The sequence below is a fragment of the Pungitius pungitius genome, chromosome 20 (assembly GCF_949316345.1).
Source record: "Pungitius pungitius chromosome 20, fPunPun2.1, whole genome shotgun sequence".
NCBI lineage: Eukaryota > Metazoa > Chordata > Actinopteri > Perciformes > Gasterosteidae > Pungitius > Pungitius pungitius.
Window position 1 is genome coordinate 12705791 of NC_084919.1, and position 24125 is coordinate 12729915.

The following is a 24125-nucleotide window of genomic DNA, read 5'->3' on the forward strand; positions in this document are numbered from 1 at the left end:
ACTGTTGCTGTTGGTGCTGCCAGGCACACTGGTGAGGTGATGGATGAGCCTGGTCTCGACCCACTCATCGATCACCAGCAGAGTTGTGTCTGTGAGCTGTATCAATAATTTAATGATTTTGGAATAGTTTTATACAAGACTTTGCCTTTATATTACTGTATATTAAAACTCACTGTTTTCCTTAACTATATCAACATTAAACTTGTTCAATTAATTTTATTTTGTATCGCCCAAAATCGCAAATTACAAATAGAAAGCTCAACAAAAATGTAAACTGTTCCTTTGGAAAACCTTAGGGAGAACGTCATAGGAGAGATCCCTCTCCCGGGATGGACTACAATGGATGTCATGTTTACAGAATGAACAATGTAAAATATGTACGATACATTCAATTCCTATGACAGAAATTATTCAAATATTTATGTAATTCTTGGATTGGGTTCAAGTTTTCGGGAAATATCAGGGGCCAGGATGAAATATTCTGACAAGCAATAGTGACAAATGTTTTTGTTTGAGAGTTATTGAACTGGCTCACTGTGATATTGGTTATCAGTATCAAATGGCCATATAATAATAACATGTTTCCAATTCTGGTATTGTGTGTCTTTGTGGTGCCTTGAGTATAGTGAAGATAAGAACATATGTTTTCTTAAATATATGTATGTTCTTCATATTGCTTTTTGCTATATTCTTGCAATAATGCAATGTATAGGTGTCAAAATGTAAAATTCATTCCTTCTGAATTTTATATAACCTTCCGTTTTATGATTTATTACAATATTATTGATGTTTAGCCTACTTTTGAATTGTGAAATGGCATCATGGCTTTGGTACATTACATGGTAGCTGTAATCCCCTGCTGTTGTAAGGAGTGATTCTGAATGAAAAGCAGTTTGTGCGTTATGCCATGCAGCTTTCTACGGGAGCTTTGACCTATATTTCAAACGGATAGGCGCTTATTTCAGGCAGCCTTCAAAACACATCTATCTTCAGTGTAGTCGGCAGGCTGAATGAATTCGGCCAGTTGGATTGCTGCCAGAGAAAATACAGAAAAGCATTTCACTCTGGCATTTAACATTTGCATATAAGAGGATGAATGTTTTTGACTGTTCATGAATTTGATGACAGTCAGACAACACCTTTCACTTATAAAATGATGCTCCCTTACAATTAGAGCAATATATATTAATAATAATTGTATATTGATTACTGTTATTATTATTATTGTTATTCATGTTATGGATTTTACTGTTATTATCATCATTATGATTGTTGTTGTAAATTTGTTACCAATAATTTAGATATGGTACAAAGCCAAAACAAAGCGCGTTATAATTTTATCAAATAAAATGAAATTGTTTAGGCCTTCTTCGGCTCTCATAATGTCTCCCCCCGAAGAGGATAGGCTGACAGTGATAAAAGAACAGGAGTTCCAACGCCTTCATTATCGGTATTTATTATATTGTCCTGTAAAGCAAATGTGGAGGAGGAGACATGATAAAAATAAACAAGAAAATACCCTGTAAATATATACATTTAAAATCGTCAGTATTTCAATAAAAACAAAGACATTTAAACATTTCTATGAATAACCCTTAATTTTGTTTTAATTGATCTCGGACCACATATTGGTCTCTTCGCTTCACACACAAACATATATGCATCGAACCATTACTGAGGTAGACTAAATAGAAACCACAATATTTAGTGAAAGCTGGCGGGTGCCGCAGCCTCTGATTTCACTCTGACTTCCTTGAATTTAGTCTCCAGGCCATCCATCATTCTTGTCACCATCAATCGAATACCTTAGACAGCCGCAATCCCGTCTCATATCGAACCAAAGCTGGCTGCGTGACCTGCTCCACCAACTAGTGTCGTTGCTTATACCATTTTCTCTAACACCTACACTGACCTAGCTTTCTCTTCGGATGTTCAATGTGGACCAGAATGCATCGGAATTAGGCATTCATTTGCTCCTCATATTAAAACACAAATCCTTGTTTTGTCTTGCTCAATTTACTCTTTATTTTGGGTTTAGTGCAAATTTCTTTTTCGTGCTAAAACTATACAAAACATCGTCAAAAAAATTGATCTCATTCTCAACTAAGTCATGTCTTGACAAATCCAATTCATAAGAACAAGTAAACTCAAATAAAAAAGAATAGCAGTGCATGAAGAACATAAACACATATTCAGATATTTTGTATTCATTCCATCGTGGTTTTCGTTGGGATTTATGAACCATGTCAGTTGTAAAAGCTCTCTAACATCAGTGATTACACGCGCAAAACGTAGAACAGACAAATTAAAAGCATCTATACAACACAACAATTAAAACTCTCATCATTTTTACAAAGATTTGCAGTGTCTCCTTTGTTCATTATGTGTGTGTGTGTGTTTATGGTATCCTCGTACACTATGTTTTTGGAGAAGGTGGGCATAGGGCATGGGAGCGGTCCCTTTATTTCGGAAATAGAAAAAGAAGAGAGAATGTTGTCTTCCCCTTTTCCCCCATTTTAGAAAAATAAATAAATAATTTAAAAATGAATGATCAGTCTTCATCTCAAAGTATATGCAACAGGCCGAGGGGGCTCAAAGTCTGTTCCGTTACAAGTCAAGTTTTGTGGGCAAACTCTGGCGCAGAGCACAGCCGTTTCCGTGGTGATATACCGCACAGTGTGCGTTTGGAAAAGGTGAGGTGGGAGTGTTGAAGTGGGAGACCGGTCAGGTGGGTTAGAGATGGTGGTTGCGGAGGCAGCTCCACTCATCTGAGCTCCACAGCAAGAAGAAGATCCCTGAGTCCACCATGGAAGTCTGAAAACACAAAGGGCAGAGGGCAAAGGATAAAGGTTAACTGGTTTAAGGCTTAACTGGCAGCTCCCAAACCCTAAAATTATAGTAATCAAAGTGCAATTGCTTAATTGTATCTTGCTATTGTTGCAGTTTATGCACCATTTGGTGTGTAAAGCGGATATTGCAAGGCCCAGCAATCTGATGAAAACTGACCATTTCCAGTTGTCTCATGTTGTAGTAAAGAAACTGGCCCTCGCTTAAACCATCTTGTATTTTAACCCTGAAAGGAATCTGGCAACATAATAGAGAAGCATTAAAAGCAGTTCTAAGGAATCTTTGCCTTATGTGACGGACGATTTAGAGGCTTTTTTTGTGATTTTGATTGTCACATACAAATACCTATCTCAACCTTGTTGATTAAAGGAAGACCCACCCCCTCAAATACAGCCGGACTCTTTTAACATCAAGCAGGAAGATCAAACAACATAATATATACATATTATTTTAACTGTACGCCCTCAATAGTCCAACTTTGCTTACAGAATTCCATCCTTTCCTAAAATATTTCTTTAATTGGAATTAGTTATTTTCTTTCATTTATTTTATTTAACACTGGAGAAGATATGTAAATCTAAGGTTGTGAACATTTTTGTTAGTTGGAAAATACGGAATCCGATGAACTGAGCCCATGATGTAACATTTTTTCTCTCCTGTATAACTTTGTCTGGTTAGTGTTTTTATTCGCAAGGTGGAGGACGTTAAGAAAGTCAAGGTGCATTATAAGCTTTACCAAAGCTTTAAACCTCACCTTAAATTTTTTTTTTGTCAACTCACTTTGTTCACCCGTCACGGAGATACTTAAATTAATTTGTAATAATGTCATTTATAGAGAGCATGGATGTTTTATTCAATAATTCTTCCATCCGCCAACGAAGACCTCAATGCAGTTGATAGATGGAAAACAGTTGATTTAATTAGAAATAATCATACTTTAATCCTTGCTTCATCACTTAATATCATTTACATTTTCTCTTTGACACTAATCTAAAAAAATATATTTTGGTGTCATCCCTCCACTGCCAGGTTGCTTTTTAAGAAACCTGGCGGTGAACTATATATTCTTTCACAAACACATATTCTCAAGAGTATATCGTGAGCTCAGCTGTATTGTGCAGCAAAGAGCAGAGTAAAGCAATGTAGATCCAACTATATATTCCATAATGCTTAAATGTAATGGTTATGGCTTTATCAAGCCGAAAACTGTTGTGTCTCTCCAAACATGGCTCTCTTCCTTCCTGTCGTCCCGGGGAGATTTACTGCTGCAGTCAGCATACGTTCTCGCTACAGATCAAATTAGGGGAAGCAAAAACATCCGGCTTTACTGAGCTATTACTGAACTTAATTAGTCAATGATCTGCCCTGATTAATGATTATGTTAAATACTATATATATACATATATGCACACACACACACACATATATATATATAGCATTTAGAAATATTTATTCAGTTATTTTTAGATGAAGCTTTGCAATCTGCTCTTTGCACTTCATTAGCAAAACGTACTACCTCTCAGACAGGGAAGAGGGGGCTGTTTGTAAAAAATGCACCCATTGAAAAGAATTAGGCAAGTGCAGCTCCTATTTACATATAAAGAGCTCTATTAATCAAGGTAAGTGTCATTACAGCGTGGCTCATTGAGCAGTGGAGAGTGGGTGTTAAATAAAATGATCTGGGCTCGGGTGCCTCCGGCATGCCATACGTCTTGATTTAAGAACTGTCCGCAGTGGTGGGGAGCTGGTAGAGGCTGGAGGAGGGGGAATTGTATCGCGATTCTTAATCAGATTTCCAGGGGACAGTAGAAAAAAAATGGAGGAAAAGGAGGATAGTGATATGGAGGAGAAAAGAGAAAGTATTGTGGAGCTACTGACTTAGATAAATGGTTTTCCCAAGCTGTGCTTTAAAAATATATATATAAAAAGCTTTTTATTTTCAGTCCACTCAAACGAAAAATTCTCTTATTCAATTCACTGAGGAAGTGTGTACAAACCTTTGACTGGTACTGTAGGCCATAATCTATATACTTTCACCAGTGGTTTGGGAACGAAGAATGCTGCTCACTCTACAATGCCCCCAATGCAAGCCTCCAGCACATCTTATCAGGCTTCAAGATCACACTTTCACAGGGACGCTACAGATGACGCCACAACCAGGTCCTGAGAAAGCTAGCTGGAGTGCTGGAGGCGTGTCGACAGGGCAACAATAAACCATCAGCAAAGGACCACACCAGCTTTGTCTCAGAAGGAGGGGTAAGGAGAAACACCAGGCCAAGACAAATATCAAGGCCCTTCTCCCTCAACCAGGAGTGGAACATGAGGGTTAACCTCGACAGGCAGCTCCAAATCCCAATGGAGATCAACACCACATCATTCCGGCCAGACATAGTTGTGTGGTCAACCAAGGCCAGATCTGTGCACCTCATCAAGCTCACAGTACCACTGGAGGAGGGGATTGAGGCCACCTTCGAACGTAAGAAGGCCAAGTACTCAGAGCTGGCTACTGAGTGCCGGGAGGCTGGCTGGAAGGCTACCATCTACCCAGTGGAGGTCGGATGCCGAGGGTTCTTGGGTTTGCCTCTTGAGGGATGCAGGAGTGACCGGAGGGCGGTTAAGGTGGGCAACAAAGGATCTGGCAGAGGAGGCTGAGAAAGGGAGCTTTTGGCTCTGGCTGAGGAGGAAGGATAGGTGTTGGGGGAAGAACACCTAACCCCAGACGACAGCTGCAGGGGAGAACAACTTTCAGCTGCAGGGGGTGACAGGGAGACGTCTCTGTCACTGCTCCGCCACCGGAAGACGTTCCAGAATTAAAGGAGCGAAACGTTTGTGAATGGTGGTTTCTGGCTGATGACTCTGCAGCTGACCCATGGGCACCGGAGGAGGTGCGACAAGCAGATATGCCCAGCAGGTGGTAACATCTTCCTGTACATACACCTATAGTTGATAAAACTTCAGTATCAGGACCAAATTCTGTTGGGAAAAAAAGGAAAATGAATCCCTCCGCGGGTAAACCCAAGCGCGTAGTGCGGGTGAACTGGGAACGTCTGGAGGAGGTTTGAGGAACTCCTGAATCCAACTACTACTCCCTCATTGGTGGAGGTGGAGCTGGAGGAGAAGGAGGGATCATTGTCAATTTGCCTGGTGGAGGTCACTAAGGTAGTCAAACAACTCTGCAGTGGCAAAACCCCAGGGATTGATGAGATCCGTCCGGAGATGCTCAAAGCAATGGGTGTGAGGGGGCTTCCTTGGATGACACGCCTCTTCAACGTGCATGGAAGTCTGGGCCAGTGCAAACAGAGTGGCAGACCAGGGTGGTGGTACGTATCTTTAAAAATGGAGAACAGAGAGTGTGTGCCAATTACATGGGTATCACACTACTGAGCCTCCCTACTCCCTAAGTCTACTCCAAGGTGCTGAGAAGGAGTATTCGGTCGAACCAAGGATTGTAGACGAACAACAGGGTTTTCGTACTGGGCGTGGAACAACGGACCAGCTCTTTACTCTTTCAAGGATCATGGAGGGGGCTCGGGAGTATGCTCATCCAGTGGGGTCCCCTGCTGGAGCTGATTCCCCCGCGATCTGACCCCGGATAAACGGTTGAAGATGGATGGATGAAGGGAGTAAATAAATTCATTAAAACCTTAACCGTTTGATTGAGCCATGTTGTACTTATCCAGGTACAGGTTGACGTTAGTAGAAAGAATGTTCATAACATTTCCAGATACAGCTCCTCTTGATCGCAATTAAACAATCAAATAAGCAAAGTATTGTAAGATGACTATTAATGACCGAAATGAAACTCAAATTATGACAGTAAACACAGGAGAGGTGCAAGTGATCTGACACAGGTGGAAACAATCGTCGACACTGAAGACAATCACAGGGGAAGACAAGACAAGACAGGACAAGGCAGGAAGTGAAGTTACCCCAGGGACACGAGAGACAGGAAATTACAAAATAAAACAACACATGGACCCAAACTGTGACAGCTAGTTAATATAGGACAGGGAGCTATTGATCAAATTATGTCTGTCTGGGAGTGAATGACATTGTAATTTTAGCCTCTTGACCACTTATCTTTCTTACAATGACACTGAGCCACATTCACACATGAAAGTCACTCCAGCAATTTCTCCAATCAGGATTACATTGTGAAGGGAGGTAAGGAAAAGAGCATATGCACGAAAGCAGTGGGGGAGAAGTGAGTGAATGAAGACAAAGACAGGACTACTTACTATCCCATATTTTTCAGGCTTGCCTCAGTGTAGTGGATTTACATGTAGTGCCACTGCCCGTCCATGCCCATGTTCATACCCATACCACCCATCGGCCCTAGAGTAAAGAGTATAAAAAAGATCAAAGATTAAATACCACTCATGACATGGCAGACCATTACAGCTGTTGTCTAGTAAAAATGTATGTACTTGATGCTAACACAAAGAATGAAAATACCAACAAAGAAAATTATTTTCTTCTTTAGTTATCGCGGTTTTGGTATTATATGTAATGAAGATTTTATTTTTACTTTTTTACGTTTCCAGTACAGATATAGAGACACCAAAAAACCTCGAAGTAGGAGCTTATTTATCTGATTTAGAATAAGATTTATTTCATCTGACTTACAAATAAAATGTCCCACAATAATTCAGACTGTTGTTTGATACTTGTACATATTACAGAATCAGTGTTACTAAAATGCTCACATCAAATGAATTGAAAATCCATACAATATGGTGGGGGTGGGGATAGTGGTTCAGGGAACGGTGCCAGGAGGCAGCTAACAAGTGGAGATGATGAACATTCTGTCTTGTTATCTCCAGATGACATGCAGACTCCACACAGAATTACTACTGGGTAGAGTCATACCCAGGACATTCTTGCTGTGAGGAAACAGTGTTGAACTTTACTCAGGCATAAAGCGTTTTGTTTGAAACAGCCTACCACAAATGTAAAATAATTATAAAGATTTTTCCCTTGGTAGTTTGATAAATATACAAGATCTTACTCACCCCCGGGTCGGAGTCCCATGTGCTGCTGCCCATCAATAACAAAGCCTCCCATTGGCTGGCCATCAGGACTGTAAGTTGTACCCTGACTCACTATAAGATAGAGGAGAAGCAAGATTTTCAGAAAACAAACCATAATTCTACAATCATTCTGCTTCACATCCAAACATGCTGCCAACAAATGCACATTACATACATTCTGCAGCTCCTTTATGCAATCCATTCTCCTAAAGCCATTGGGCTGACTTTTCTAATATATGATTGCCGCAGTGGATTTAACAAGGTATATCAGTAAAGCACCACTGTTTGCGTTTAGTTTCTACTGATCAGTCTGGAATGGAATCGACTACATTGTACATTCAATACTAAATGATCTGCAGCTTTACCTGCTCTGTTGGACTGGTCAATCATAGGCTGGACTATTCTCCTCCTTGCATTGATGAACCTGGAAAGAAGAGCAATATTATTTGATCTGTGGTATTAGAGAAAGTATTTACTCAATTCCTAATTCAGAACTCACTGTCTGTATTGGATAGAATCTGTGGCTGCCTTGTCTCCTGGATTAAAGGTTAACAAAAGAAATCTTTTAGCGAATTTCAGAAGAGATTGGCAATGTAAACTGGGATGATGTCATATAAATGAATCAAAATTTGTTCTGCTCAGGCTGCCAGTAAAATATGATGGAAATGCATTCTTCGTTAATTCAGAATGTCTCATGTCCAAGAAACTGTGTTAGTCAGGCCGTCTCGTGCTTTCTTGTTTTATTTTGAAAATGAACCTTCTTCTCGTTTCAGGCAACTTGCTCCTTCCCCCTGTGAGCCGTCTCCCTTTGTCCTGTGCCAGTTTGTCTTGTCCCATGTCAGCGAACCAGCGTATACCAGTGTCCATCGTCTTTTTTGTACCTTGTTCAGGCTCGCTTTCAGTTTGACTCCTTTTTCAGCCTAGTGTTTATTTTCCAGATCCTTTTTGTTCTTGGATTTACTATAGTTGTTTTTTTAGCATTTCAGTGGTACTTTACATGTTCTGTTCTGTATAATCTAAAGAATCATTATATCACTGCAAAGCAGTTCAGCTAAACTTAGAAATGTGAAATTTAAAGACACAATGTACACAATTAAAGATACACAAAGGATAGAGTTTTCAAAAATGTAAAAATGAATACTTACTTTAATATGTATAGACTTAACAAACACTGCATAAATAACCCCAATAAGAATGAAAGACGTGTAATATTTGGTGTTAACAAATTCTCCATAGAGAATGTTGGACTTTTATTTTTCATTGACATCAGAGATGGCAGAAGAATAAGTCACGATATCGGCAACAAAATTTCTAAGTGCCTTGTGCGCTCTGGTTTGACTCACATTCAAGACTTATTCGAAGAATATGTAGTCTAAAGTCAAAATCTCCAAAAACAAAAAAATAATCAAAGGGACAAATTGTCTGTGCCTGTGTCTTTGCCCGTGTTGGCGCTGATGACCGGCAGTCCGACCGGGGAATGGTGCGGCCGGCGGGGTGGGTGAGCTAAGGGTATGCCAAAGTCGTCCACACTCCGAGTTTGGCATATGTGCTTTAAAGTAACTTACCAGTTGTTCACTTGAAGTATGGTGAGGCCTGTGTCTTGTGCCAGCTGCTTTTTCTGCTCCTCTGAAGGGTATGGATGCTGTGAGAAACACAATGTTTAGAGAGCTTTTAATAAAAACATATAGATTAAATGAATGGCAAGCTTTGCTTTCAATCATCCATAGTTAAATAGTGTAGGTTATAGTTTTAAGTAAAAAGCTAGGAAGTCTAATCATATTCTGTGGCAGTCTCTACCATGTGCAGTTATTCCTGGAAGCAAGTGCACAAGTTGGTTCTGGAAAAACCGAGGCTGACCAGAGATTGGCCCCCCAAACACTTTATGCTAAAAGCGTGTGCCATTCGGTCACAGTATTTAACATTTGACATTGCTTGACAAATGATCGGGTGGGATATAAAGAGGAACAATGGTGGCTTCTGTTTCCAGCCCTGATAAGGTTAGGCCCCCTGTCACCCTGAAACCCCCACAGTCTTGCTTCATCTCACTTTCCTCAGGCCCTGATCCCTTCGTGTGTTTATAAGACAGTGGGAGGAGGGCAGCAGATGGTAGACAGAGGTGATCCTTGTACTGAGAGCAGGGTCGCGGGCTAGTCCCCATTCTGCTGCTGTCAGGCCAGCAGTCATCTCCCGTGGTTATCGTCGAATGATGAGCTTCCAACCACAGCATTTTTTGCTGATTTTACAAATGCACACACACACATGCAAATATATCAAATGTAGACACAGTTAATCTACATTTGAATACAGATTTGCTGGAATCTGCTACTACTAAACTGTACCAACACATAAACATACACAAATGTAAACATGCACTAACATGCATACAAGTAAGGTAAAATCAGGTTAAAAAGGGACCGATAACAAATTTGCTCACACAGACACACATCTGTACACCTGCACTTGTGATGCACAATCACAGAGGTTAACAATTGGAAACTTTTATGAGGGCCCCACTTTCAATATAATTGCCCCTTCTGATATCAGACAAAAGATTTTAAAGCTTGCACTTCACAAACGCACTGAAAAATATAGGTACAAACAACCACTGGATTACTTTTAACACTAATGATGCAGGATCCTAAATGTTTTTCTTTTGTAATGCAGAGATTTAAAAATATTCATCGGCTTATTTGATGAAATTGCACTTTCTTGTTTCTTTGAGTTTGTATCCCTATGGTTGAAATGCACTTATTGTAAGTCACTTTGGATAAGACAGTGGAGATTGTTGTGGACTTCAGAAAGTATGCAGCCCCACGTCCCCCCCCCCCCCCTCACCCTGTGTGACTCCCCTGTCAACACTGGATTTCTTCCGTTTCCTGGGCTTCATCATCACCCAGGACCTCAAGTGGGAGCTGAACATCAGCTCCATCACCAAAAAGGCTCAGCAGAGGATGTTCTTACTGAGGCAGCTGAAGAAATTCAACCTGCCAAAGACGATGATGGTGCACTTCTACACGGCCATCATCGAGTCCATCCTCTGCTCCTCCATCACCGTGTGGTACTCTGCAGCCACAGCCAAGGACAAGGGCAGGCTGCAGTGTGTCATCCGCTGTGCAGAGAGGGTGATTGGCTGCAATCTGCCGTCTTTCCAAGACTTGTTCGCTTCCAGGACTCTGAAGCGGGGTAGAAAGATTGTAGCCGACCCCTCCCACCCCGGACATAAAATGTTTGTGCCCCTTCCATCCGGCAGGAGGCTGAGGTTCATTAGGACTAAGACCTCCCGCCACACTAACAGTTTCTTCCCATTGGCAGTCGGGCTCATCAGACTCCCCAACTGACTGACTCTTCACTCTCTACATATACATACACTTGGTCACTTTCACATGCCACTTTCTGTTAGCTGGTGCACTTCATCTTTATTTTTATCTCTTAAGTTTATCTTCATTTCTTAGCTTACTAACCCATAGCATATATTTCACTATATTTTATTATATTTTTATCTTATTCCTGCACTACGTTGTCTGCTGTCCATTGTCGTCCTATCTGCCGTCATGCACCAACCGCCAAGTCAAATTCCATGTATGTCTGACATATTATGGCTATAAACGATTGCTGATTCCTGAAAAGCGTCAGCTAAATGTAATGTAATTTATCTAGGATGGCAATTCATCCCAGCAGATTCTGTAATCTGTCCAATAATGAACAGAAGAGGTGATACTTAAGTCCAAAATGTGATAGTTGGTGTTATAAACCTGCAGTAGGTTGGAACAAAACGTTTTTTCTAATTAGATTGTGAGGGATAATTAAGTTGTCATAGATGCTTGTCTTATAGATGTAGACAATTAAATCTAATGAGATTTTGGCTGACTTTAACACAGAAATTGTGACCGCCATTGTATTTTAGGTTTGCACCCCAAACTCTTTGGCATCAATCATTGAAAGCAGCAGTCGCGGCCAGGCTAATAGGCCGATAATGAAGAATATATTTAATCAAAACCTTTCATAGCGACTTTCTTTATACCTTCCTCAGATGCATCTTTAAAGAGTCTTCAGAATGGAATACAAAGCAGGAGACTATGGTTAGTGGGTGGAAAGAAACATCTCCCCTAACGGCCTTCCAACCCCGAGCCTCACACTGCAACGTCTGAAAAAACATAATCCTGCTCCTTTCACACCCTTGATGCTGATGAATGCTTGATTGCTTGGCTGTTCCAATAGGCCTTTCAGGGGCCAAAGTCCCTTTGCACACTTTCATAGGCACATCCTGCCATGAGGAACACTTGTGCTTAACAAATTAGGACTGAAAGGGAGTTGGGAAGAGAGAGGGGATAATTCAATTATCCTCCTTTTTTCATCTGGAAAATCTAATGGTTGTCTTTGCAAAAGAACGGATTTCCTCGAGTACAGGGCCTGTATGGGCCATTTATAAACTAAACAATTGAAAGCTAGAACAACCGATGAGACAGAAGCCGTGGTATTCCAAAAAAGGTAAAACTCTTCTATTACAAAAATACTGTCATTGCCATCTTCTGTTACAATGGAACACAGATTAACTTAGTTTCAGGAGGTCTTTGGGGACACTTGCCAAGGCTCTTTCCTGGATTTTAGTGGATTGAGGGACTGCGGTTACACAAACGTTAATTCTAGTCTTAAATTCATGTTGCCACTGTCGCTAAGAAAATGTTTTGTGTTAGAAATCTACAAAAGGCCAAAGCTAAATGTCCTTACTGTTAGGTGCTGGAAGAGCCAAGCTCTCATTATATTTGTAGCTACTTTGGGGAAGATGCCTCGTTTCTTCTGCCTCTTCTTGTCCTGGTCATCCTCGTCCCCTGTGCCTGGTGATGCCAAGCTGTTGTCGAGGGCATCTCCTATGATCAGAGACAAAATCGAGTCCCGTTAGGGGAAATTTTTATTTTGATCTCGTCACCTTCACAAAAGCATTTTCCAAAAGTTTTGACTGAGGAAGATTGCACTACTCTGTAGAACAGCAGCACAACATTCTTCCACTTACCTCTGCTTGAATCCTCAGACATTGAATAATGAAAAGGAGTTTATAACTCAATAAAAAATAACTCATTTCATTCCGAGCAAAATGACAAGGGGTAGTTACTGTAGGAGTTGTGGGCCTGCCATAAAATGGCAGCATCCAAGTTTGATTTCAGTAGAAAGCTGATGTGGATCAAGGCAGAGGACTTCTTTTTAGCTGAGATTTCCGCTCCTGCTAGCTCACTCACTCCATCTTGTAACACAAGGGGCCCCCATTCCCTCTCAGCCATTAATTGTGCATCAGCCGAGATGATTTACTTTTAACAGTGGTGGTTATTTTTCTTGCCCTCGAGGCAGAGAAGCCTTGAAAGCTTGCCTGGAGGGCATTTGAATAATGCATCTGAGAGACTCATCCCCCAAGGTGGAACGCAAACCCTACTTTTCTTAAGATTTGCCCAAGCATGTCTTTTTGTTTTTAGAGATGCATCAATCAAACATGCTTATACGAGCCATATTCATGAATAAATATTTCAGCTAATGAATATTGACATTAAACAGAATGTGTTTTAGGGTTGTAGGCTATGGGGGTTGTGGGAATTTGGACCGATGGTGTCCAGCTCTAAGTCATCAGCAGGGGGCAGGGTTCAAACTCCCTATGCCCATTTTGTCCCCCACCTCTCCTATATCCTTTTGGATCCCAATTTCCCAATTTCTGTGAGATGTTGATTTGCCCTTGACTTTGTGGTAAGGACAACAATCTTCAAATCACATCAACAAATGAGCTAGTATCAACACAATGTTGAGTTGACTGAAAAAAAAGCTATGACAAGACAACCAAATTATTTTCAAGACCTCTTTTTAAAAACTGATATGACTGGATCTCTTGAAAGAAAAATGGCAAATCTATTCAATATTTTAAAAAAGGATATAAGAAGGCACCCCTCCACCCTTGACACCCCACCCTGGTGCACCTCCTCTCCTCTCCTCATCCAAATTTCTTCTGCTCCGAAGAGGGTAGAGCCGCAGGGCAGATCCTCTGCTACACTAATCGCTACTGACTGTTCCCTGGCAACACAGCCAATCTAACCAGTGTGTGACTGTGGAGACAAAGTCATACACACTGCAAGTCTCCCATGCCTACCCTTCATCCTACCCCAACCACTCCGCCCCAACTCTAGTGTCCCTGCCAGTGTTGGTAAAGGAATAGCTTGAGTATTGCCCGAGGGCTCAAAAGAAAACCCATTGAAAAACAGTACCTTGAGATATGAAGAGTCTTCTTGTCCTTTACAGAGCCTTCTACATTTGGTTCTCACATTTGCTCAACTGTTCTGCCTTTGCTGTTGTAGACTACCTCTTAGTACTTATTATTTAGGGAAAACTAGCTCAGCTACATATATATTTTCTTACTTTTATATATATACTTTTATATTATATTCTTGCATTCAAAACATTTTGGAGCTATTGAGAAATATAGGTAGACAGCAGACTTTTCCATCAAGTTTGAAAGTTTTTCTATTGCGCATGGGGTGAAAGTGGTGCACCTAGTAAATTGAAATTTCTTACTAAAATTATTGCTGAAGACAAGATGTGATCAGAATATTCCGTCACTTCCATTACTAAATTATCCTATTATGTCTTTCTATTTCTTGATTTTATTATTTAATAGTAATTTTGCATAAATATACATGTAGTGCATGCTTGTCTATGTGGCGATTACTTTAATTTTCCCTCATGCTGCTTGGGGGCACCCAGCGCTGGCTGAAGTCTTTGAATGACGTGTCTATAAGACAAAGTGCGGAGCAGCAAGCAGAACTGATTATAGCTCTCCCAGCTGCATCGGTGATGCAAAGCTAGCACAGCCCGTCTAATGAGCTCAGTGAGGCCTGATCAATCATCAGTGACACCTTGGGGCTCCTCCCCTTATTAGACATGATACTCAGCTCTAAATCAAGTGGTCTGGAAGGGTTCCAAAACATGAAGAATACTCCACGTCAAAGGCTGAACTTGGAAATTACAAGCTCTTCATGGGGAAATTCAACATGTCATGATTAGTTTACCTTGCTTGCTCTGTCGCACTCTGAGATCAGTTGATGAAGACTGCGCTATGAATAAAATGTATTATTGTTATTATTATTTCCATTGCTCTCTGAACAATGCTACCTGAAAAGTTGTGCAAGCAATTGAATGAAGATTTCTGTGGATGCTGTGGATACCGTTTACTGTGTATGTTTGCACCTGGCTTTTCGGCCATTTATGAGTAAAATTGTTAAATTCTCTCAAATAAAATACAATTTTTGTTAATGTGTAAAGTAAATCATTTCTTATTTCCTTAGAGCTGACACAATAATGTAAGCTTTAATTTCCCTCTTCATCAAGCATTACCTCTTCCTTTCAAAAATAATTCTGACATCCGCATCATAACAGATGCTAAAGGGACCTTAGCCTACAGCCTCACTGAAGCTGCGATGTCATAGGCATGTCAACACCTCCACCTCCACCCATTCTGGACTCCTGACTCCAGAATCTGGAAGTGGTATCCTGTTCCTCACATTCCATTTTGTGTGCAGGATATTTTTGTATGTTTTTATATATACACATATATATAAATATATATACTTTTGTTTTATTTAGGTATTGTGATGGACATTTCAAGCCACCGTATTGTCCTCCCTCTTTTAAACATTCTTTAGAAAGCTCAGCCCCTTTCCATGTGGTCAACAGCAGTCACCCTGGGGGTTGAGCTATCCAGGAGAGCTCTCTTTGCATACCACACAGCTCGAAAGGCAACAAACAAAACCTCAGAGCTTCAAGAAGAGGAGGCAGCCACGACCGAAACCACCAGCCACACATTGTATGGATAATCTACCTGTGGTTAGTTAGGGCTGGAAGCCACATGACCACCACTCTAGTTTTCCCAAATGACAGTAGATTTGAAAATGTTTCATCGGACTGTGGAATACTGACACCCTACTGCACAGGGCAGGGCTCGTTATGCTCTATGTGTACAATGAGGAAGATTTTAAAGAAGTGGAATTTGTAACATTTGGTATTTACTATACTTGAATCCCAACAATTGCTTCACTGTATTGACAGAACAGCACAATCCCTTTGTGTATTCTGTTGGAATTCTATTTTAAACTTTCATTATTATTCTGAAGGAGTATTTTAAGAACTGTATGATCATCTTTGACATTTCTCCTTTGAAAACTTTTAATTTATTTATAAATGCTTTTATATATGTTTGATTGAACTCTGCTGCCAAGGGAAATTGGTCGAGCATAAGGTGCATGTTGGTTGCAGCTGCCAGGGTGATAATTCCAAGTATCACCTCAAAATGTAATTGCTGCTCAATTTAGTTCCCTCCTTAGGTTTAACCTTGTTAGTGTTAAAACTGACAATGGGAATGGATTTACAGGTGATAATTGGGATAAAGGCAGTGCATCCTTCCAAAAAAATGCAAAAAGGACTGCTGGACTGAGAAGGGACAGAAACTTGGCAGGCTTGTGTCACCAATCCGTCCATTATTCCACCACAAACAATGCTGAATAATTGTAAATTAACATAAGCTTAAGGAGACTTGAATTAATAAAAGATAACGGCTTTGTCAGTGTACCTCAAGAAAAAGGTAAGTGATTTTTTTACCACGACTGAAACTAAACTAAACCTGTAGGCCATCTACCTGCTTCAAATGACTTTTCCCTGGCATGAGAATAGACTGGAATCAAGGCAGAAAGGCCCCGGGAAAAGCAGCAGGTAGCATGCAGCACATTCTGCAGCAGCAACGACAGCTCTGATCATTCTGCCTTCTTCTTTTCCTTTGTTACTCATACATGAAGTACCCTGTTCTTACACCCCTTCAGGGGGCATTCTGCAATCCCATCCTCTATGCATTCCCTCCCAGGTCAAAAGGGCATGGACAGTGGATTTTCCCCCCACTGTTGTTTTTTTTAAGCCCCAAGGAAAGCTATATGCAAGTCAATATAACATTACTGGATCCAAAATGCTTGAGTAAACATTTACAAAAACAATTATGTCACATGCTCATTTATCTTAGGTGTATCACATCAATGTGAAGAGTCTTGACGTGTTCCTGATGTTTTCTTAATTTTTTGAGTTTCTCTTGTCTTGTTAGCATTTTCCTATTGTTCTTGGCATTGCTTTAGTCTTTGATGCCTGATGGGCACAGAGTGAAGAGTTGCTTTAAAGTCCATTCTATTTTAACTGCACCCAAAAGTGACAATAACAAAAACAAGCCATAAAACCCTTATGGTCTTCATTTTGCACATCAGAAATCCCTTTAAATGCAGGAACACTTACAAACAATAACAGCCGATAACAAGAGTGAACTCAGAAGATCCTCCGACCAACGCTGACTGACCTGTAACTGAGAACCTACACAAAAGTTAGGGAGCCCCAGTTACAGTGGGTAATCAATATTATTGGCCCTTTTAATGTTCTTCTGACCAAATGAATGTCTAAATTATCCACATCTATGAACATTGTATCCGTACAATACTGTTGCTATTGTGAACTTACTCAAAGCTACATTTTGAATTTTAAGAAAAAACCTCCTGACCAATTCTATTTTTAGTCAATATAATGTAATATAACAAAAGTCTAGACAGAGTTTATTCTTGCTACAGCAAAGCACCCTGCGTCTGCATGAGAGGTAAAAGCATCCATGACTTTATGGGTAGAGTAAGAATAACCTCTACCCAGGAGATGCCGCGAGAGAAATCAAGTTGACTTGGATTGTTTTGTTTATTATTTGTCTGTAGAACCATGAACCCGATTGGTTCATACTGAAGATAGATAGATTTTGGTACAAAATGTCTAACTATTAATAGTTTCATTTAATAAACAATTTGCTCATTCATTTTCTCAAGCACCTGAAAAGTTGTTAAACTGTTAAACTTAACTCAAATAGAAGTACATTTGTTGTGAAGATTCTATTCATGATCAGTCCTCATTAAACGTAGTTTATGTTTTTTCCCCCCAAACCCACCTAGTAACCAGTGCAGCAGTCCCCATGGAGCAGAAGGAGGTCACAGAAAAGCCAAACCTTTGATATGAAAGAGGCCTGTGGGTGCTCTTACCGAGTTCACTGGTGTTGTCACCACTATGAGAGACGTGTCCCCCACTGGAGGGTCCCGGGGTGCCAACAGAAGGTGTGGAGTGGGTGTCATCCATGTCTCTCCAGGACGCTGGGTTCTGCGAGGTCAGGGAGAGGTCCGCACACCAGGGTACACGAGATAAAGAAACAGAGAACAGAGAAAAAAATAGATGAGGATCCGTTTGGTCCAGAATGAGGTCATTATGCAGTTTCCCAAAGACAGCTGGTGGAATGATTAGCATAGTAAAGCAGCAAGCATTTGTTAAAAAATAAAATCATTACCATCTTGACCAAGAAGAATGTTAAAATATAGTTGCAGAAAGAGTCTGGTGAAAATGTCATGTCAATAGCTCCTTTGGAAATATATTCACTGAGAAAAATGGTGACGTGTTCAATACTTATTTCACCTGCTGTGTGTGTAAAGGGGTCAATCTTTTTTTTCGCATAGTCCAGATGGATTTGCTGTCAGGTATGTGCACAGACATTTTGGGAAGCATGGAAGCATCAAATTAATAATAGAATAAATAAATAGAAAAACACAGTATTATATTTTCACTGTCCTTCTGCTTTTGGAGTCACTTGGCATTATCCTGCAATTTTTTTTTTTAAATCAATGTTGTGCATAATAATAATTAATAAGAGTGACGACAGACACACATTTATTTTTACTGTCTTCTGACAGAGATGATGCAGCATTGCACTAATAAAATACCACAATATTCCACAGACTGTCATGTAGCTCAACTTAAGACATGCCTTTCATTTATAACAATTGAATTGAATTAAACAAAACTAGTGAACTTATGTGCCTTTCTGCCTGTATCTCTCTTCATTTAACATAGCATGTCATTAAACAGCTGGACAAGGCTTTGAAATCAGGGATTTCCTGAGTTATTGGTGTCTTTATTTTTTTTCGATGTTTTCAGTGGCGCTAATGTTGTGGTTAATTTATCACCAAACAACGTCGGGGCATTGCACGAACACCGTCATCACCTGTTGATCTGATGCAGGCGCCGTTTGGCGCTCAGCACTGCACAGAGCAGGAGGAGGGGGGAGGGGGGAGGGGGGGGGGGGCGGGCCTTGTGAGAGGCACGGAGCATGTCGGGGGCGAAAGTCTCAAGAAATAAATAAATAAATGCCCCGTCAGATATCAAAACAGATTTGGGGAGAATTAATGACAGAGAGAGAGAGTCATTTTTATTCTTAAATATTGATGCATGAAGAAAAAATTGGGCACTTTTCTCTTCCAGGGCAAAAGGGCCGGTGCTTGAGCCCTATTGGGGGTCTTTCTTTGCACGTGCCTGTTTGCTGTATTAATGCGTCAATAAGCACGTATAGAGTACAACACAGCAGCTACACTGAATCTTGAAATAACACCAGAACGTATTTCCTTTTTAATCAACACAGGTGCCACAAAATGTAGTGGCCGTGTAAAGCTTACAGAAAGGAGAGCACCAAACAACGAAAACATCGGGCTGATCGCACCTGAAACCCAACAGCAAAATATTTGCTATTAGCTGCACATCATCATCTTTACATTTAACTGTTTTCCTTCATAAATACGTTGTCGAAAAAGCTAAAAATGCTGATGCTGAATGTGATGGCCAAATTATGATACAATGAACAAATGAACAAAACTATATTATTGGGGGAAGAGAGAGGAGAAATAGGAGAGCATACACATCCAAGTTTATGTAATATACTTTCAATTTTTCCTCATGATGATTGTAGGTTGGCTTTATTGAAGAGAGCCAGATTTTAAAATATTTTAATAAACTAATGTAATGGTCTAATGCAGAGGTGCAGGAAGCACCCATTAAGCCAAATAAGAAAAGTTAGTACAGTGTGAAATACTATTACATCTCAAACTCCATTAAAAATATTACACAAGCAAGCTACATCAACATGTACTAAAAGTACTCACAATGCAGACTGATATACTTATTGTATGTGCAAATCACTCTATTGCAGCTGAAGGAGGAGCTCATTTTAAAAACTATATAATTCTATAATAACACAATCGGGTATTATAGTGGTAGTATGTATGTATGTATGTATGTGTGTGTGTGTATATGTATTGTTAATCTGAATCTGTACCAAAGTTACATATAATGAAAGTTAGTTTGAAAATGATTTATTTAATTTCTACTCAATATATTGTATTATAAAGTATATAAAAGCTCCATACTACTAATATTTGTATAAAATCACAATTCAATTTCTTTTAGAAAAGACACTTTTATACTTTATTTTTTCAATGATCAAAATTGATTTAACTTAAATGTATTTAATTAGGTGTCGGAGTGCATAAAAGAGTGAACAAATATGGCTTTTTTAAAAGAAGAAAAATCCCCCATTAAAAAAGACAACGCAGCCCTCGGGTTCAGCAATGCCACCAAAACTTGACCACACTGACTAAATTTCATCCGGTTATAATGTATATCTTTAAAATCAGTTTTACGGCCTTTTGTGCACAAATTAATTTAAGTCAGATTGAAAATTTAATGATTGATTGTAAGTGTAATACGTGCATTGATTTACAGCAGCAATTCTCAACCGCTTGTCTATTAACCTCTGAAAATGACGCGTCTTCGTCACATGTTGAATAATAAATTAAGAAATATGTAAATAAACTGAGAAAGACCAAACAGGTATTGAGCAGTCATCAAGCAAGAAGGATCGACTCACATGATCTGCGATGTTGGTCGAGGATCCGGAGAGGTCGTCAAAGTCCGACTTGCAGACGTCCCGCTCCTCAATGACCAGGTCGATGGGCATTTTGCCCTTAAGGCAGCTGATGTACCGGTGGCAGAAGTTATCACAGAGCTCATGAACCTGCGAACGTGCAGTCTTTCATTTAGATTATTCGAGTTTGAAAGCATTGGTTTATTAATTAAAATTAAAATGACATTGCCACGTATCCATCATTATTTTATATAGGCTACTGTTCGGCCTACCTTCTCCAGTTCCAGCAGATGAAATCGAAGGACTTGAATCGCTTGAACCATCTAAAACAAATACATTTGAAATCACGCCTCCCAAAATGCATGATAAGAGAACAATATAATTTCAGAGACGCCCAGGGTTCCATAATCATAACGATTGTGTGCATTTGGTAATTAACAACGTAATATAAATATTTGTATTGTATTGTATTTGCATCTTTGTGGTTGCCCCAGGTATTTGTTTGATCTCGCAACACATGGAATAAATAAAGAAGAGAAAGAAATCGCAGAAAGAACTCACCAAGTTATCAAGCTCTGGATTAGAAGAAAATAGAGGCTTCTCTGCGCGGATCTGAGGACGGCACGACAAAATGAATCAGTTGGTGTTTTCAAACTGATTTAGTTTTCTATCTCATTTATCCCACATGCCTTGGTTGTTACTTGAGTCTACCTGTTTTGCAAATACGGCTATGTCTTCATTGAAGGAGTCGGATGAGCAGACGTCTCCCCCCGCCGCCCCTGGCTCCCTCGGCGTGCAGGTTGCCAGCTCGCACTTCTCGAACACCAGAGCCAATAGTGGGAATAAAGGGTGGCTGCGACACAATTAGAGACCGGCCCATTTAGTTCACCATTGTTAGGCCTGATCATGAACTATCACCTACAGTAGATCAAAGCACCGACAGATAGAAATTCACTTTTACTTGGGTGAGTTTAACAACGGACTGGCATTTAGTAGTCTGCAAACAATGTTGGATGTATTCATCCTTTGTTTACGACAACAACTGCAAAGAGATTATTTCATCCGTTTCCAAAGCAAACAACCTGTTCTGAGATTGCATCAAAAATATTCTATCGGCCTATTACTGAAGTTAAAAAAGAACACGATCTTAACGTAATGTCTGATCCGTTTTAACATTAAATGAACGTGTGTGCCTTCCCATGTTTGTGCCCCAAATGTGTTTCTTACATCTCATAATACAGATCTGCATAAAATCATATTGATTTAGAAGGAGATGAAGATGATGAAAACAGTTGTTGATTCGATTGTTATTATAGGCATATCCTTACCCGTAGATTTGGTCCTTGTCTCTCTTTAGTGCATCGTTGACAGCGCTGCCCATGCTGCTAGGCATAATGTTGTGCGGCGCGTGTGCACCATAGTGCTGCGTTGGGTGCAGCCCGTGGTTCAGGTGGTGGACCTGAGGCAGGGGCCGTGTTGCGTGGGGGTCTCCGTACATAGATGTCAGGACTCCAACTCCATCCATCGCTCCTCCGTAATGAGACAAGTCGTCGTACTGGGATGAAGTTGGGAATGACATCAGGAACCAAAATACAGTACTGGAATGTTCCATTATATTCATGTGGGATTATATAGGCGTTAGATTATATATACACAATATATAGTTCATCCAAAAAAAATCAATTTGTTTTTCTTAGTTATATCATTATTAACAACTCAACAATAATCAGTCAAATCAAAGTTACCCTTTGCGCCATTTTTGTAGGCAATTTCCAGAGGCTCAAGACGATTCTAGTGTAGATGAGTGGTTAAATCGATGACTTTAATATCCAAAAGGTAATTAAAATCCTCTCCTTTTTTGTGGCGTGGCACAATCAATAAATGTCCAAAGTGATGAAACACTATCTGTCCTGCATTGCAAAAATACGCACTGGCAACAGGAAAACTGTTTTTCTGTAGTTCTTCAACGAGAGGATAAAGAATAATCTATAAAATATAAGTGTCTGATTGCGGGCATCAGTAGTCCTTTTCATAAGGAAAGCACCTAGGTCCGTGGCCAGTCCTCTGCACTCAGTGTGTCCCCATCTCTCACGGCTCTGCGCGACGCGCTCACTGCGGGGTGGCGTGGGAGCCACTTATAGGGCTGCTGTGTGATGTGCAGGGCACGCTGATGAAGGAAGGTGGGGAATAGAGAGGGTGCAACCAGCCAATAGCTACTGGCCAGTGGCCATTTTTTAAGCATCGTTTTCCGGTCATTATTTTCAAAATAAACCCGGCCTAATATTTGATCGCGCAACAAAGAAAGGTTTGATAGAGTTGATTTCGTTTTGACATGCATTCGTAAGAATGAAATATATTGTATGTAACTAGAGTTGTTGTTATTTGTCTACCCTTGCCTGATGCCAGATATGTGGATTGTCTCATTTTATAAACCAAAAAATCAATACTATGAACTTGCTTTGCGCTTTGGAGAGAGACTTGCCCTTTCTCAATATGCGTTCTTGTGTGGACTTTTGTTCTCGTGGACTCGTGAAACGTCATCAGTCGCAGCCTGAGTACTGTTCCAATTCTAAAGTCCGCGGCCCTTTCTCAATACCTGAGACGGCGAGAACGGACTTGCGTTCCCGCGAGAATAGACTCGGGAGACAGACTCGGGAGTCCTGACTCGCAGGTTCGGGAGAACAGCAGCTGACTTGATGACGTCACCACTTCAGCTGGTCTTGCTAATACGTTTTAATTTAGTTTTTGACTTAAATATTTTACTATTAACAGGCTGTTGTCTCATTTTCATTTAAAATTAGTAATGATATATATAATATTGAGCACCATATATATAATCAGTCATAAAATAATTAGCTTTATCATTTTAGGAGGAGGAGGTTGGATACAGTAAAAAAAAATAAAGTCAATATTTTACACACACACCTACCGTTTGTCTTGTTACTCAAAGATCAAGAGGCTGATAATCCGTGTAGTGGTCCTCGTACAGCAAGCTGCTGACCACACATCAAAGATCTTACAGAGAACTATACAATAATTCATATGTGAAATTATTTTATTCATTATTATTATAATTCAGAGCTTCAGAGTTTCTTTGAAGCTGAAGTTCTGCTGCCCATTTAGAGTCTTGAGGACGGTCCCCTCATGTCCTTTAATTAAAAAATCGTTTTTTGTTTTTGTTATAGTTTTAATGCACAATGATGGACAATAAACAAGCTGCACTCTGCGGATACAGACAAGACGTTAAAGTTAAAGTTTTTTAAAAAAAATGTTATTTCCCCATGCAAACGGGTCCGCGACCCACTGATCTAATCCCTGCGATCTTCAGGGTTAGGCCACATGTTTTCGTCAACATCACACCTGATATCATCTAAGGCGATGTACCTGGGATAAAACCGCTTGGTATGTCAGATCCACCCATGGCAATCTTGAACTGTGATGTCCCTGCAGCCAGCATCCATGGC

General features: G+C 40.2%; 1 protein-coding gene across 1 annotated transcript; it reads right to left on the reverse strand.

The window, feature by feature from the left end:
- Positions 1–1142: 1142 nt before the first annotated feature.
- Positions 1143–22756, reverse strand: meis2b (Meis homeobox 2b). The gene is made up of 13 exons (XM_037450361.2): positions 22407–22756; positions 21990–22216; positions 21373–21514; positions 21223–21273; positions 20934–20984; positions 20665–20811; positions 17960–18074; positions 12606–12745; positions 9443–9519; positions 8243–8301; positions 7860–7949; positions 7086–7182; positions 1143–2814 (listed from the first exon to the last, which is right to left on the reverse strand). The coding sequence occupies exons 1-12, from the start codon at positions 22416–22418 to the stop codon at positions 7124–7126; spliced, it is 1170 nt and encodes a 389-aa protein (XP_037306258.2). The 5' UTR covers positions 22419–22756; the 3' UTR covers positions 1143–2814; positions 7086–7123.
- Positions 22757–24125: the final 1369 nt, after the last annotated feature.

Bases quoted from the DNA above. Each gene is read 5' to 3' on its own strand.
- meis2b (XM_037450361.2), bottom strand. The intron at 8,302-9,442 runs GTAAGTTACTTT...TCTTCTTTCCAG, and splicing joins ATACTTCAAGTGAACAACTG to GTTCATCAATGCAAGGAGGA. The intron at 7,950-8,242 runs GTAAAGCTGCAG...TCTATCTTATAG, and splicing joins TGACCAGTCCAACAGAGCAG to TGAGTCAGGGTACAACTTAC.